The sequence below is a fragment of the Callionymus lyra genome, chromosome 1 (assembly GCF_982586985.1).
Source record: "Callionymus lyra chromosome 1, fCalLyr1.hap1.1, whole genome shotgun sequence".
NCBI lineage: Eukaryota > Metazoa > Chordata > Actinopteri > Syngnathiformes > Callionymidae > Callionymus > Callionymus lyra.
The window spans coordinates 3,251,523-3,268,223 of NC_141818.1; the positions used below are offsets into that span (position 1 = coordinate 3,251,523).

At 39.4% G+C, this 16,701-nt stretch overlaps 1 protein-coding gene across 1 annotated transcript; it reads left to right on the forward strand.

Moving 5' to 3' along the window:
- The first annotated feature begins 879 nt into the window (after positions 1-879).
- On the forward strand, positions 880-16,189 carry snx18a (sorting nexin 18a). The gene is made up of 2 exons (XM_087788053.1): positions 880-2,501; positions 15,441-16,189. Exons 1-2 carry the CDS (start codon positions 1,040-1,042, stop codon positions 15,692-15,694), a joined length of 1,716 nt encoding a protein of 571 aa, XP_087644179.1. The 5' UTR covers positions 880-1,039; the 3' UTR covers positions 15,695-16,189.
- The last annotated feature ends 512 nt before the right edge of the window (positions 16,190-16,701 follow it).

The following is a 16,701-nucleotide window of genomic DNA, read 5'->3' on the forward strand; positions in this document are numbered from 1 at the left end:
TTAAGTTAAATTCTCAGCCTTTATATTTTCAAAATCTCAAGCTCCCTTTGAAAAATCAAACAAATTCAAGTGATAGCGACCAGACGTTTTTAAAACATTATAACGAAACAATTTAACTTTTATTATAAGAATCAAACTCTTAAGTACGATTTTAAATGAATTTCGCTCATGATAAACAACATGTCGCTCACTGGAAGAAACGGAAAATACAAACATCAATAATATATAATTTTAATTAAATTCAAACTACTTAAACCTATTATTATTGTCATTGACATTATTAACCACTAGAGGGTGCCATTCGTTAAAGAAAACTCCAGTCTTATAGTTAGTTGTTTATTGTCGGTTAATTTATGTAATATTTTCTTCTCGGCAGAAAATCGTAATTTATGTTTTAGATTTCCTTTTACGGTGATGATACAATTTACTTTTGTGATCACAAACAATCTCACAAGTATTAATTTTCTCAGAACCAGACTACCAACTACAAATAATAATAATAATAATAATAAATGACACTTTAAATGTAATAAACGGCCATAATTAATATATTTGTTTTAATGCAGAATAAGTTATTAAGAAAATAACCACAACGAGAAAGTACTGCATTCTTAAACCTATGTTTTTTTTTTTCATATTTAGCTTGTTTGTCTTCTTGAATATTTAGATCATATTTGTTTTATTGTCAATGAAATATATGTTTGGTGTTCCAATCATAATTGTGATGCGTGAGAACCGTTCGACTAGTGATGTCTGTGTGGCTCTGCGGGTCTGTGGCTCCGCCCTCGACTGCTCGTCCTGCTCGCTGCGCAGCGTGTGTCGAGCAGAGAGGGAGGCGCGAGCTCTTCACGCTGTTGCAGCCCCCCCCCCTAAAAAAGACTTCTCTCATGCACAAGTTCCCGCACCAGGGCTCGGATCTAAGCGGGACATTGAAGAAGTTGGACTAACCAGGAGGTCGCGCCGGCTCGAGCTAGCTCGGCCGCCCCCCCCCCGCTGCGAGTGACCCCCCGCCGGTCCTGCCTCCCCTTCCAGCGGCGCAATGGCGCTCAAAGCCCGGGCGATCTACGACTTCAACTCCGAGAACCCCGGCGAGGTGTCCGTGCGCGAGAACGAGGTGGTGACCCTGTACTGCGAGACGGACATCGAGGGCTGGCTGGAGGGCACCAACAGCCGCGGCGAGAGAGGACTCTTCCCGGCGTCCTACGTGGAGATCCTGCGCAGCGACGCCTCCTCCTCCAGCACCAACAACAGCTGCAACACATCTGGAGACTCGCTCCCGGACTCCAGGTACGCCAACGTCCCCGCGGGAGGATTCGACGCCTCTCACCCGGAGAAAGTTGTGAACTTTTCCAAACAGTCTCCTCCGAGTCTCGTGCCCGCGCCGCAGGTGAGTCAGGGCAGCGACGACGACTGGGACGACGACTGGGATGACAGCTCCACGGTGGCGGACGAACCCGGGACGGCAGGAGGCCGGTACCGGGACTTCGACGGCTCCTCCACCTACAGGGTGTCCACCTCCTCCATGTCCCGGGGTCAGCAGGCCAAGGGCTCCGCCACGGTCAGCAGGAACCTGAACCGGTTCTCCACCTTCGTCAAGTCCGGCGGGGAGGCCTTCGTCCTGGGGGAGGCGTCCGGGTTCGTCAAGGACGGGGACAAGATCTGCGTGGTGCTGGGTAAGTACGGCCCGGAGTGGCAGGAGAACCCGTACCCGTTCAGCTGCGCCATCGACGACCCCACCAAGCAGACCAAGTTCAAGGGGATGAAGAGCTACATGTCCTACAAGCTGACGCCGACCCACACCCAGGTGCCGGTCAACCGGCGCTACAAGCACTTCGACTGGCTCTACGCCCGCCTGGTGGAGAAGTTCCCCGTCATCTCGGTGCCTCACATCCCGGAGAAGCAGGCGACCGGCCGCTTCGAGGAGGACTTCATCTCCAAGAGGAGGAAAGGTCTGATCTGGTGGATGAGCCACATGACCCGGCACCCGGTCCTGGCCCGGTGCGACGTCTTCCAGCACTTCCTGAGCTGCAGCAGCACCGACGAGAAGACGTGGAAGCTCGGGAAGAGGCGGGCGGAGAAGGACGAGATGGTGGGCGCCAACTTCTTCCTCACCATCAGCACCCCGCCGGCGCCGCTGGACTTCCAGGAGGTGGAGAGCAAGATCGACGGGTTCAAGGTCTTCAGCCGGAGGATGGACGACAGCGCCCTGCAGCTCAACGCCACCGCCAACGAGTTCGCCCGCAAGCAGATCAGCGGCTTCAAGAAGGAGTACCAGAAGATGGGGATGTCCTTCAAGATCCTCAGCCAGGCGTTCGAAATGGACCAGCAGGTGTATTCGACCGGACTCAACAAGGCCATCTGCTACACCGGAGACACCTACGAGTCCATAGGGGAGGCCTTCGCCGAGCAGCCCAACAAAGACCTGGACCCCATCATGGACTTGTTAGCGCTTTATCAGGGACACCTGGCCAACTACCCGGACATCATCCACGTCCAGAAAGGTAACAAACACACTTTTGAACTTTAAAACCTTTTTTACCAAAATAAAAACAAATACTATTTTCAATTCAATCAAAAATAAAACTACTTCAAAACAACTTTTTCTTTAATAAAATATAAAAAGACTTTCAAACTTTTTACTTGTCAATAAAAAATACTCAAACTATTTTCTCGTTAATAAAAAAACACAACAAAACTTGTTTTGCTTCAATAAAAACTACTTCGAACCATTTTATAACTTCAATAAAAAAACAAAAAAAGACTTTTTACTTTTTACTTGTCAATAAAAATTAATTAAAGACAGTTTTCACAAAAACATCAAAACTTTTTCACGTTAATAAAAAGAAGCATTGAAAACAATTTTCACTTCAATCAAAAGATGAAACTACTTCAAAACTGGTTTCTCTTTAATCTCAAAATAAAAACTTCCTCATAACCTTTTTTTACTTTAATAAAATTAAAAGATTAATTCAACCAAAGAAAACAGTTTTCGAACACTCTATCCAAGCAACCAGTTTTATAGTTTTTTATTTAAATTTTTTTTTTATTGCATCAACTTTTTTTATTTGAAGCAACTTTTATGGTGTTGAAAAATTGTGTAAAGAAAGTGTAAAGCCCTGGTATCAGCCAATCAAAGTGCTTTATGACTCATCATCTGAAGATTTTAACATTTCTCTCTGAGATGATGACATCAGAGACTTGCTTGAGAGAAAGAGGGAACTGGACAAGCCAGCTGTTGTGCGAGTGGTTCAAGAGCTCACTATAAAGTGCTAAGAGGCTAAGAAGGATTGACTTGATTGAGTTTCATAGACTGTATTATTTTAGCAAAGAGATAAGTTCTGACCATATAAGCAAAAGTATTCTTTAAAAACAATCCAAACATGAACACGTCTTGAGGACTTTGATCACGTCTGTTTCATAAATGAGCGAATGAGGTCACAAACTGATGTTAACTTGTGATCCGTCGACACCGTTGTACTTGACCGCACCAGGCCGGTGGTTCTCATCACGAGGAGGAAACCCGGTTATGCAAGAGTCCTGGCATTGTTGGACTCGAGCTGACCCGACGGTTCTGTTTTCACAAAGACCGCCTTCTGAATAGAAACATGTCAACATAACCTTCGCTTTGTTTCCCTTCTTCCCTCGTGTGTTTCCTCAGTCAGAGTGAAAGCTAACACACCTGAAACGGTGCCCTGCAGCACGCCAGACTCGATAGACGCATGTTTCAAACTCAAGGCCCATGGGCCAAAGCGGGCCAGGCTAGTACTAGGGCTAGTACTTTATGTGGCCCGCTTGTTAAAATAGATAAATGTTAGTGTTTAGGAAAAGATAAGAAACAAAGATTATCAATTGAACAGAGACTTCTAATAAGAGTAAAACTGATCATTTATTAGTAAGTAAGTTAGTTCGATAGAGGAGAACAAATTTAGGATTAAAGAATGAAAAGACAATATCACAGATCATACTTCCTGTTGGTAAGTATATATTTTGTCCAGCCCTTGACTTAGTTTGCTCAAATATTTTGGCCCCTGGTTTTATTTAATTTGACATCCCATAGAAACAATAGATCATGGACAATATAATAGATAGAATTTAATTTAATTCAATTGTATGCATTTTATTTTTTAAATGCTATGTTGCTGTAATCTCTATTCATATATATTTATTATGCTATTTTTTTCCCATTTATATTATTTCATTCTTTTATTCTGTAATGCCAACATTAAAAAAAAAAAAATGCTGTGTCCTTTTGGAACCTTAAAATCATAAGGTTAGAATCTATCTTAATATGTCATCAGACAGCAGCCTTCAAAACGCAAACAAAGTGAAAGAACAAAGCTCGCACAGGAAAGAACAAAGATCACACAGATCCATTAGATCATAATAAAGAGATGAATAAATAAAACAAATTAAAATCAATAGGATTATCAAGTATAAATAAGAATATAAGTGCAGTTCAAACCATTGTGTAAGTTGTTAACAGGATTTAATGAATACATTTTATATTACACCACACTAAGAGGTTAAACTAAATAGTAGCAAAACATATATATATAAAATAAATGGTAAAAAATAAAAATATTTAGTGTTTAAAAAGAAAAGAAGAGATTTATAGATTGGGCTTTGTATCTCAAAAGTAGTGATACATCTCAACAAATCTTAAAATAAAAGAAGAAGAATTCACAACAAGTTGTCCACAGTAACCCGTTCAGATCCTGTAGCCACACGTCTACTCTTCCTCTCCTCATCCATCCTTTAACCTCATTTGTTGTCTTCCTCCTCTCCCCGTCCTCGTCCCTCTGAGACCAGCTCTGTCTCCAGACGCCTCCACTTGAGCCTCCACTGTGTTCAACCAACCATCTTGACCTAATTAACTAAAAAACGAAGAGATTCAATCTTCTCCTGCGTTCTGTCCAAACATGCGCCTCTACTTTGCAACACTCCACCTTTCCTGTGGATGTTTTGGTCTCGTTCTAAGGGTCCCCCGACCAAACACAGGGACCCATTCATGTCCACAATAGGCCACTCTGGACAAACAAGGCTGAGTTTGTTTGGGCTGCGGAGGGACACAAGCTGCCCAGTCAGCTTGAATCAAGTTTGAAACCAGTTCCTCGGCTGCACTTGGGGGCGCGTTGAACCGATGGGGGCGTCAGGGCGATGGTTGGGGCGGAGCTGAGCCCGAAATATTTTTAATAAATTTATTAAATGATAGGAGATCGAGAGCACACAAGGAAGCCCAGATGAAGCTTCGGTCAGATGCTCAGTGTGTATTGGCAAGAATCTGGCAACTAAACTTATCACGATACAGAGACAGCAATATCACGATACTGTAGTAACAAATATGTGTAGTATTGTCGAGTACTTGACTCTGGTGTTGTAGTATTTACAGACCACATGACTCTTGACGAAGTCGTAACTGCTTTCGTTCGTTTTCAAACCAAAACATGTCCAAACATCAGCTTTAAGAGTGGCTGGAGTCAATTGTATCCTCTCGTCCTCAGTATTTAATTGTTCCTTAAGATGTGCAGGACGTAATGACTGCTGCCATCTAGCGGTTTAATTGCAACTAAAAAATGATCAAAAGCTGTGAATATTTGCATGTTAATTGTTAATAAAAATACATTTATTTTACACACAATTTATTATTATACAAACCATAAAATAACTTTAATTGATGTAGTAATATATATGGGTAAGAAATAATAACGATATTTTAGGGTATCGCTATTTTTGTACAGCCTGCTTAGTTCAGTAATCTAGTTTAATACTAGGGCTTTAGTAATACACTAATCTCATGACATGATTCTATATGATGCTCTTATCTCAGGGAAGAATAGATTCAGTTCTCGATACGATACATTTCCATTCACTCGCAGCATTTTCTGAATGATTTTAAGGGAAACACTGACTTTTAGTGACATCTTCTGATTGTTCCACTCTTACTTAGTTGAACTATTAGAACTGAAAGACCAAATATGCCCAAACATCAGCTTCAAAAGCAGCTGGAGACGACTGTATCCTCTGATCCTCAGTCATTGCCAAGAAATTGCGGGGTTTCATTTTTCTTTTAGATGCAGAGTACGTGAAGGCAGAAGTTAAATTGCGACACAAAAACTAACAATATTTATTCATTATGTTAATTGTAAATTAAATATCAAATTATTTAATTCTAAAGATGCTTTATTCCATAGTATAACCATGATTAAAACAAAATATGATTTGAAAGCCAAATAAAATAAAAGTTAATTAATACAGCGCTGTTAAATATTGATATAGTAACATGAAAATAAAATATTGATATAATGATTTTTCCTCATACCTCTACTTAATACCATCAACACGTATCTACCTTCCCACTAGAGGGTCTTTAACGGCTCAATGAAAAGAACATTTTGTCAGAATCCGACTGGATCTAAAAATAAATTAATGGCTATTTAACGCTGCCTGACTTCAGACATTTAACTGAGGATGATTATCCAGATGCACAGACGTACTTCTGTCCATTAGCTGGCGCTCTCTGCAGCGGCAGTAAACATTTATCACTGCTCAGGAGGTGATGTATCGCGTGACTGAAAGTGCCTTCAGCTCATACTGTCACAAGACTTCCATGTGATCGTTAATCAAAGAACTTTATTTGCCGGAGAAGTTTAAACAACCTTCAGGTTTCCAAGGTCAGGAGCAGTCGAAGGAGGTTAAACATGATCCTGTGGTAGTTTAAATAGTTTATCAAAGACGGCATTGGAACTTCTCCAAAAAAAACTGTGTTCGCTTCTCTATACGAGTTAAATTAACCAAAGATAAGATAAGTAAGACAGCTCTGCCAAACTTAGTAGCTTCAATGCTACATTTAAAATTGTTGTACTTTTATTTAGTTTTTTTCCATGTTGTGACTCTCGCTTCTGGTCATAAGATGTGTGTGGATTGAGAAGCTCAATCATCCAGAAGAGACTAGCTCAAGTGTAGCTCAAAAAAGAGAGGGAAGCAAGTTGGGCTTCTTGTCAGGATGTGTTCTTGGCGTCTCAATGTGGCGTTCAGAGCAACTGGGCGGTCTCTCTGTTGATCTGGTGATAGGAATGGGAAGTCTTGGTCTCTAACATTTGACTTCTGCAATCGTAATCTCATCTTGTTTAGCAACAGTTCCAACAATGTCTTGATCTGACATCGTGATGCTAGTCGAGTGGTGAGATCTGACAACAATTTTGCACTTTGTAAACTACCGGTTTCCTCAGGGGGCCACTTCATATACTCCGACTCTTGTGAGGGGCCTTCAAAAAAGAACAACCTAAAAAAAAAACAAATATGCCAATGGAATATATATAAACCAGATCAACAAAACGTAAAAAATAACCTTTTTTCCTCAATAGATATTCAACAACAGGACAGAGATAAAAGGTAATTCAAAGAACTTTTGAATAAAGTTTTATTGAAAGTTAATAAAATAATAAATATAAAATAAAACTTTTAGTTTTCAGATAAATGTCTTACATGTTATACTTTCTAAAGGGCCACATAAATACAGTCAAAGGGCCACACTTGATGCTCACAAGCATAGATGCATGAAAAGTTCTGTCCTCTAAAATATAGTCTTACAGTCGATCTGGGACCGAAAACAGTCCATGTAAGACGTATTAAAGTGGCGGATGTTTGTCTGGATCTGAGGCGACGCTTCAGTCGTCTTTAATAAACGTCCTCAAGCACTGACAGCGTTTCATCGAGTGTCTCAAGTCATCACCTCGACAGCTACACACTGACTCACATCATTGTATCAACGTCCGCAAAGTGGTTATTTCCTGCTCCCTCGTGGTCAAACACTCACACAAGTTCTTTGACCCAGTTTGCTCAGCTGTGTCCTGCCGGATGTGACCCCGCGGGGATGTTTGAAACGGTTGAAAATGTAACGGTGTGTGTCGAGTTGTCGTCTTCGTCTCATCAGCACCGCTCGCGTCCTCTTGACCTGTGAAACCTGAGGCTCCCACGATTGCGCTCTATCGATCGGCGCTCCAACAGGGACGCCATTAGCTGTCGGCTAAATTTGAGCCCTTTATTTTTAGGCCCAATTGGATTTTGAGCCGTTTGTTTTGCAACAACATATAAAACATGCTTGGAACACTTGTATTCAAATGTTTTCACAATTCTTTAAGATTTTCTATTTAAACTTAGAGATTTTCTTAGATAGAAATTGTCCAATGTGGAATAAATTTAATTTAAGAAAAGTAAAATCTTTGATCTTTAAAACTGTTGTGTGAACACTTTGCTAATGATCACCAGCTAAGTAAAAGATTAAAGGCATTAAACATAAAAGGCAACCTGAGTCAGCAAAACTATAAATCTATACGTGTTCATTGAAGATCAAATGACAATTATGACTGATAAAATTGAACAAATAGAAGCTTAAATCTTCAATTTAGTGTCATTAATCTCCTGAAGATAAACACATGATCCACTCTCGCATCACACTTCAGGTTTAACTGGACCTGGTTTTGTCTTTTCAGCATAAAACATCCAAACTTTCCACACTAAAGGAAGTTTGAGGGTTTTTCCCTAAACTCTGAAACAGCTGAACATGATTCACAGCTCGGGAAGTGTTTAGTTGATCTTTTTTTGTTGGTTTTAGTCCCTTTTATGCACACTCTGGTTTCCTCCCACAGAGATATATCATGAGTTGGTGTGTGGGTGGATGACCCCAGGTTGTCCCTCGTCTCTAACCCCGGGTAGCTGGTGATGAATTCCAGCTCAAACATCACACTTTCTGCTCAAATATTTACTCAGTGAGATTAAAACTTGGTTTTGATGTTGAGCCTCAGGACGGATCAGATGTTCGACTCCAGTCATGTGTCCACATAGACATTTACATGTTAAATGTGAACAATTCAAATAGAAGGAATTTATGTTTACCTACATTATAGGCGTATAAGAAAATATTAATATATTATAGTATTTTTTCATGATACTATGTGACATTCAACAGCACTTGATTTCTTTAAATTAATTGCAGCTAACATGAAAATATTTACAGTGTTTGTTCATTTTTATGTTGAAATTAAACTTCCAGCTACTAGATGGCAGCAGTCATTATATCCTCCGCAGTTAAAGGACGAAAGAAACGCTGTAAGATATGACAATGACTGAGGACGAGAGGATACAGTGACTCCAGCAGCTTTTAAAGCTGATGTTTGGACATATTTTGGTTTGAAAACAAATTAAATCAGTTACGACTTTGTCAAGAGTCATGTGGTCTTTAAATTCGGCGAAACCAGAATCAGGTACTTGACAATACTACAAATATATCCTTTTTCGTACCAAAAAATATCCACTCGACACACCGATATTTGGGAAAATATTCAATAATCCATACAATTTTGGCCACCACAAAAAAAGAAAAAAAGATTTGTAGGAAATATTTTCACTAACAAGAAAACCCTACATCTGTCACAAGTTAATATATATAAATTAACATGAAAATGATAATCATAAAAAGTTTAAGGTCTGAGGTAGTGCAAAAAAAATAAATAAACAACAGCAACTAGGACAATATTTTAAGGTTTTATGTCCATCTAAATATTAGGCCAGCAAGCATGATAAAGTGATTTCCAGTAGGAACACTTTTGATAATGAATTTAATTTCCAGATACAACATTTTAGTATCTATACTATTTTGAGTTTTCAATACTTTTGACAACCCTATTTTCCTGAATCTCAAAATATTGTTGCAACTGTATTCTGATACGTCTCATATCACTAGATTCTTACCAATACACACACCTTCTACATTATAACTGTAACAATTGTGTTTCGCTTGTATGTTGTTTATCTACGATGCCCGAGGAAAACAGATTAAAATGAACAAAAAGATGGCCATTAAGAGACTCGAGCTGAAATCACAGCTTCACATTTTTAATTACACCCGGAGCCTCCTGAGTGTGTTTTCAGCAAGATCTGGTCACGTGATCCAACGAGTTTGCGGCGGCGATTTTAACGGTCCTGCGGCGCACCAGTGGACGATGAGATGAGATGAGGATTGGCCTCGGGGGTTTGGGTCAGCGGCCAGCGGCTCGCAGTTGTGTAATCTGGGATTATGTAAGAGCTGGTGGCGGCGGGAGGAGGTGGCGGCACCTATGAAGGCAGGAATTTGCTCTTCCTTTGTCTGCCGTGTCACGCCACAAACCAGCGCCACAAAGCCAGTCGCGCTGGAAATGTCGAATCACGGTGACAACGAACCGATGGCATGTTTGCGTTCGTTGCCAAGCAGACGATATATATCACGAGTCTCCGACGACATCCTTTTTTTACGCTGAACTCTTGCCTCTTGACGTTGCCATGGTGACGACACAGATTTCATTAGTTGGCTTTCAGAGACGCCGAGACCTTTAGGATCTCTGTCAGCGTTATTTGTGTGTGTGTTCTAGAGGTTTTCCACTTCGGCGAGAAAAAATGATTAAGTCTCGGGCCCGCAGTCATAACAAGCGCTGGGTTGGGTCACGACGTCGACTCACGGCTCACATTTCAGGAAACGAGCCGTCTGACTGAGACGCCGAACAGAATGTTGGCGAGTCAGCGGACGGGATTGGACAGACCCATGACTGGGATGAGATCTCATGAGGACATGGTTCTCACTTTCACACATGAACTGCTGTCACTGTTTATTAGGAGTGTGTATTGTCAAGAATCTGGCGATACGATACGTATCACAACACGGGGTCAGGTGTAGTAACAAGGAGATATTCGTAGTATTGTCGAGTACTTGACTTCTGGTGTTGCAGAATTTACAGACCACATGACTCTTGATGAAGTCGTAACTACTTTCATTTGTTTTCAAACCAAAATATGTTTAAACATCTGCTTTAAAAGTTGCGAGTCCACTGTATCCTCTCGTCCTCAGTTATTGCTCGGATCTCGCAAGATTGGTCCTAAAAGCTTAATTGCAACACAAAAATGAACAGTCGCTGTGAATGTTTGATATAATTGAAAAAATATACTGTATATATATTTTTTAAACACACTTAATTGAAATATAAACTATAAGAAATATTAAAAATAAAACATGATTTGAAAGACAAAGTGCTGTTGAATACCGATATGTTATAGTGGAGAAAAATAAATAAATAAATAGTGTAATTTGGGTTCCTATTCCTAATCCTAATTACTAATGTGTTTCGTCATGTTAACACTATAATTCAGATTAAATGATAGTTCATTCTGATGCTTTATCTAACCTTTATCAATAAATAATTCATATTATTAGTCAATAATATTCATCATCCACATCCACAGAAGGTTCTTATTGTTCCTCATTAAAAAAATAATTGATAAGAAAACCAAATCTTCCTAATTTGTAGAGCAAGTTTCTCCCAAGATGATCCTAACAGTATTATTTATTGCTACTATTACAAAACTATATGAGCCATAAAGAAACCAAAATTGATGGTTGTTTAAAGACGAATCATTTTCCTCTGCTGGGCTCAGCGCTCGAGCAGCACGTCACCACAACCCACGCAAACCAAATCCTGTAAACTTCTGAGTCACGATAGATACATTAACTTTCCGAAAAAATAACAGTTTGACATTTGTTGTCACCTCTTATACTTCAGATAAGGCGAACTGATTTTTCTGCAGCTGCCAAAGAGCACTAAAGCACACAGCTTTTCTTTCTGACACCAAATTGTTACTTGGAAGTGTAACGTCTGTGTTTGATGAACCCACAACTCTGAATCATCCAGGGCTTAAGCTCAGGTGAAGACTCTCTTTGTCGCACAGTCATGAAACATCCGCTCAGTTTGAAAAGTCAATAATGACTTAATAAGGAAGAAAATTAAAACACGATGACACTGTCGAAAAAACGTGATTTCAAATATCTCTTCTGAATTCCAGCTTGTGACTATAGTGCCACCTTATCCATGTCTGAGGCCTGTGTGTGTGTGTGCGCATGTGCACGTGTGTGTGTGCGCATGTGTGTGTGCGATCTCGTGCATATTTCAAAAAGGTCAGTTTTGACATACGTTGGGTCAAATCCTGTCAGTTTCTCTCACATGTCAGCATCAGCCTATGCGTTATGACATTTCCTGTTGAAAAATGTCAGCCGTCTTGAGATTCTGCTGTTCTGACCCGGTTTCCCCAGGCACCCATCAAACCACCCGTCTGCGAAGATGCTCTTTTTATTCGGTTATTTACACAGAATTGTTTTTTTTTTGGTTGTTGTCAGACACTGTCTTTGTTTCCTGCTCTGAAGTTTTTGAGTCACGGCATCGAAACTCTCTTGTGGGAGCAGCCATGGTGGTCTCCCTTCTTCAGAAATGGTTCTGACAGGAACTTGTGAAACCTTTGTCACGACCCGATGCTGCTAGGTTGCTTGAATCACTAGAGAGAAGTCATTTTTCTGTTGTCTAGCGTTTCTGTTTTTTCTTTTTAACTTTCCGTTCCGGAGTTAACAGCCTGTTTCTGCACTATTTTTGGACTATTCCTTTTTTTAACACATTCTAGTTTGTGCTGCATCTGCCAGTTTTGATTCCTCCTCGTTTATTTTACCTTGTTTAAGCATCAACGCTGTCAAACACACAGCCAGCGATGACAAAGTATTTGAATTGAGACAAATATAAGCGAAAATGAAATGTTTTTATCATTTTTTCTCCTCCAGAAAAATCCTTGATACTTTCGGCATGCAATGAGTTTTTCTAGGCCACGTGTGTGACATCAGTGATAAAGATAAGAAACATAACAGTAAAAATAGTGTTGAAGGAAAGGAATTTCCTTGTTGAGTGTTTGATAAAAGCACTCTGGTTTCCTCCCACAGTCAATTCAATTCAATTCAATTCAATTCAATTTTATTTAAAGTGTCTTATCATAACAAAGTTATCTCAAGACACTATACAGTTGAAATAAGACTACAGTTGACTAAGGAAAAATAGATCCCAGCAATTCAACAAAGAGCAAGAAACAAAACACTGTACAGTGAGCAATGGCGAGGAAAAACTTCCTTTTAGAAGGCAGAAACCTCGAGCGGAACCAGACTCATTGTTGACGGCCTGTCGCTTTGACCGACTGGGAGGAAGGATGGGGGGGTAGACAGATGGATAAGGAGAGGAGTGAGGGAGGATATAGTGAGAGAAAAGAGGAGAGTGTAGGAGGGTCCATGGGGGTGCTGGAGAGAACTCGGGATCTGATCAGTCCAAAAACATACGGTTAATATTACAACTCTTTTATTAATGATTCTTAATACTGTAGTCAAGTGAGTGTTCTGTCTGTACGTGTCCTGCGATGGATGTGATCTGACCCGGGTGTTCCTTGCCTCTCGCCCTATGTAGCTGGGATAGAAACTCCATCCCCTTTTGACCATGTTAAGGGGATGATCGAGGAGTAATGAATGGAGGAATATTTTTCATCATAAATTATTGGATTTGTTCTTAAATTGCGAATATCTTTATTCTAAAACCGACTTTAAATGTTACTGTAAATCATTTAACAATGTCTGATAAAGAAAATTTTGGAAGTTTAGGATTCATTGAATCCATTGAACCATTTCCTCAACTTTTCAGACACAACCATTTTGAACAATTTCTTGTGGATTTAATTACATTGAAATGTCATTTTTATTTATAAGGCACTTTAAGGCGTCAAAGGTTTCCCACTAAGTGTTGTACGAAAGTTAATAAAACAAGCAATAAAATACAGAGAGTTATAATAAAGTACTATCAGACAACGAGAAGGAGCACAAAAACCACAAGATGAAGCTCTTAAATAAAGGATATAAAGTACCAAGCTGAGCTAATGAAAAAATACTAAATGAGAATTATCAGCTGTGTGCTTTAATAAAAGCAAAAGAGAAGAAGTTTGTTTTAAGATAACTTTTTTTAAAAGAAGATTGATGTACATTTTAGTTATAACTTCTTCTTTTGGGACTCACTGTCAAAGTCTAGTAAAGTCAAACAACAACATTCTGGTTTATAAAAAGCTATGGATTCAACAAGTCTGTATCTTGAGCTCAGAAAAGTCGTCCTGTTTGTATCTTTAGATCCAAACCTATTTTTGTTAAGCTTGTGTTAATCTTAGATCCCTGGAATAGAAAAAGCTCCATCAATAGACGACCACGGGAAAATGCCCCTAAATGGCTGCTTTGAAAAACATTCCCTGTGAAATAAGTGATATTTTTAGAGTCGCTGCTCACTCGACTGATTCCCAGAGTTCAGAGCAAATATTTTCTCTGGAATTATTTTAAGTCAAGTAGCAGAGTTTCATTCAGGAGATGGTGAACAGAAAAACATGTAGTCGCTACTTTTGTCAAACACCCTTAGTAATAATATACATTTATTTGTAGTATTGTCTGAGTACTTTGACGTACGTTGCAGAATTTACAGACCACATGACTCTTAACGAAGTCGTAACTGTTTTCATTTGTTTTCAAACCAAAATATTTCCAAACAACAGCTATAAAAGCTGCTGGAGTGGAATGTATCCTCTTGTCCTCAGTCATCGATAATAAGCTGCGGAGGACGTAATGACTGCTGCCATCCAGTATCCAGAAGTTTAATTGCAAGATTTCATCTCGTCCTCAGTCATCACCAGGATCTTGTGGGATTTTACAGTTTCTTTAGCACAGTATGATTGTTGCCATCTAGTGGCTGGGAGTTTTATTGCCACACGGGCACCAAGACAAAATATAATTTCAAAATGGAATTTGCCACATCAAGTGATATTTCTTAATCATATTTTCTACTTTTTTCATTCTTTTATAATTGCAGAAGGTCAACGTTAAATTTCAAATAAAACTAGATTAATTATCTACTTTCTATTTCTAATGGTATAGTAAAGTAGTATAATCAAACATTTAAGTCATTAGAATCAGCATAAGCTTGCTTGGTTTGACAAAATTAAGCCATTTTAAAGCAAAAGTTTTTTGTAATGTAATTGTATATTTTTTTATTTTTAATAATTTTCTTGGCTTCTTTTTATTTTTTCATTTTTGGGTTGCAATTCAACTCCCAGCCACTAAATGGCAACAATCATAACGTGCTGAATAAACAATAAAATCCAACAAGATCCTGGTGATGACTGAGGACGAGAGGATACAGTAGACTCCAGCAAATTTTTAAAGTTAATGTTTGGTTTCAAAACATAATGATAGGGAGTTAAAATGCAACACAAAGATGAACAAAAGCAGAGAAAATAATTGAAAATTTACATTTATTTATATTTATAAAACCAAGTAGCTACAAGCTACTGCTAAACTTTGACTAAACTTACGCTGTACCCAAAAAAATTAGAAAGTAGATTATTAATATAATTTTATTTTCAATTTAACGTTGACCTTCTGCAATTATATAAACCATTTCATTATATTATATTGCAATTATACTGTATATAAAAGCATTAAAAAAAAAGAAAAGAGGATTAAGAAAGGCGGTAAAAGCTGCTAAATTAATTTGAAACATCTGGTTTGCGTCCACCAGGAGCGCTGACGAAGGTGAAGGAGAGCCAGCGACACGTGGAGGAAGGCAAGATGGACCGAGCTCAGGCCGAAGGCATCAACGACCGCTGCAACATCATCTCCTGCGCCACGCTGGCCGAGATCCAGCACTTCCACCAGACCCGCGTGCACGACTTCAAGGCTCAGATGCAGCACTTCCTCCAGCAGCAGATCCTCTTCTTCCAGAAGGTGACGGGGAAGTTGGAGGAGGCGCTGGTCAAGTACGACAACATCTAGAGCCGCGACCCGGCGGGACTCTTTGAAAAATCAACTCGTCCAGGCTTCGTTTTTGAACCTGGATCATCTTATTTAAGACTTTTATTCGTTCCGGACTCGGACCGGTGACCCGAGGAGGGAAAACATTTCATTTATTACATTTTTTAAAGCCTTTTAACAGCGTTTTTACCAACAGTTGAGGTGCTGCGCCGTCTGGTCTTTCACATGTTTACAGCCACGCTGTCGCTGTGCCTTCTGATTTCCTCACTGTCACTGAGAAGCTTTATATGTGGAGATATGAAGGCTGTTCTTACACGACACACACTCGTTCTGAAGGGAAACTGTTACTTGTGGTGGGTTCATTTTTATAACGTTGAAGGGAAAACACTTGTCGAGGCGTACAACGACATAAATTTGGCGGTAAAAGAAATGTTTAACCAGGAAGCCTGATTTTACTGTGAGCCGAAGTTGAAGAGATTTATGAAGAAGAAGCAAATTAAAAACCTTCCACTCAGACACGTGTCGAGTTTCTCTGACAATTACAGCTTTATTACAATTATACCTTGTAGTGTACTATTGTGTATTGGTGTGTGTCGCTTTTCTTCTGCTACTAAACTAATTATAATGGTCTGTGTGATAACTTGAATCCTCAAAGGAGTCTGATACATACAGGGTCAAAATACAATATATCGTGATACTGTAGTAACAAGGGTATATGTGTAGTATTGTCGAGTACTCTGGTGTTGTAGAATTTACAGACCACATGACTCTTGACGAAGTTGTAACTGCTTTAAATTGTTTTGAAATATGTCCAAACATAATTTTTTACAGTTGCTGGAGTTAACTGTATCCTCTTGTCCTCAGTTATCAACAGGATCTCGCGGGATTTTCATTGTTCCTTAAGCTACGGAGGATGTAATGACTGCTGCCATCTTGATGGATGTTTAATTGCGACACAAAAATGAAGAAAAAAAGTTTTATTTTATTTTATACACAATTAATTTATTGAGATATAAACAAAGAAAACT

What these genes read in the sequence shown, in the direction of transcription:
- snx18a (XM_087788053.1), top strand. Translation starts at nt 1,040, where the DNA reads ATGGCGCTCAAAGCCCGGGCGATCTACGACTTCAACTCCGAGAACCCC. An exon ending in CATCATCCACGTCCAGAAAG is followed by an intron (nt 2,502 to 15,440) that starts GTAACAAACACA and finishes TGCGTCCACCAG; the next exon opens with GAGCGCTGACGAAGGTGAAG.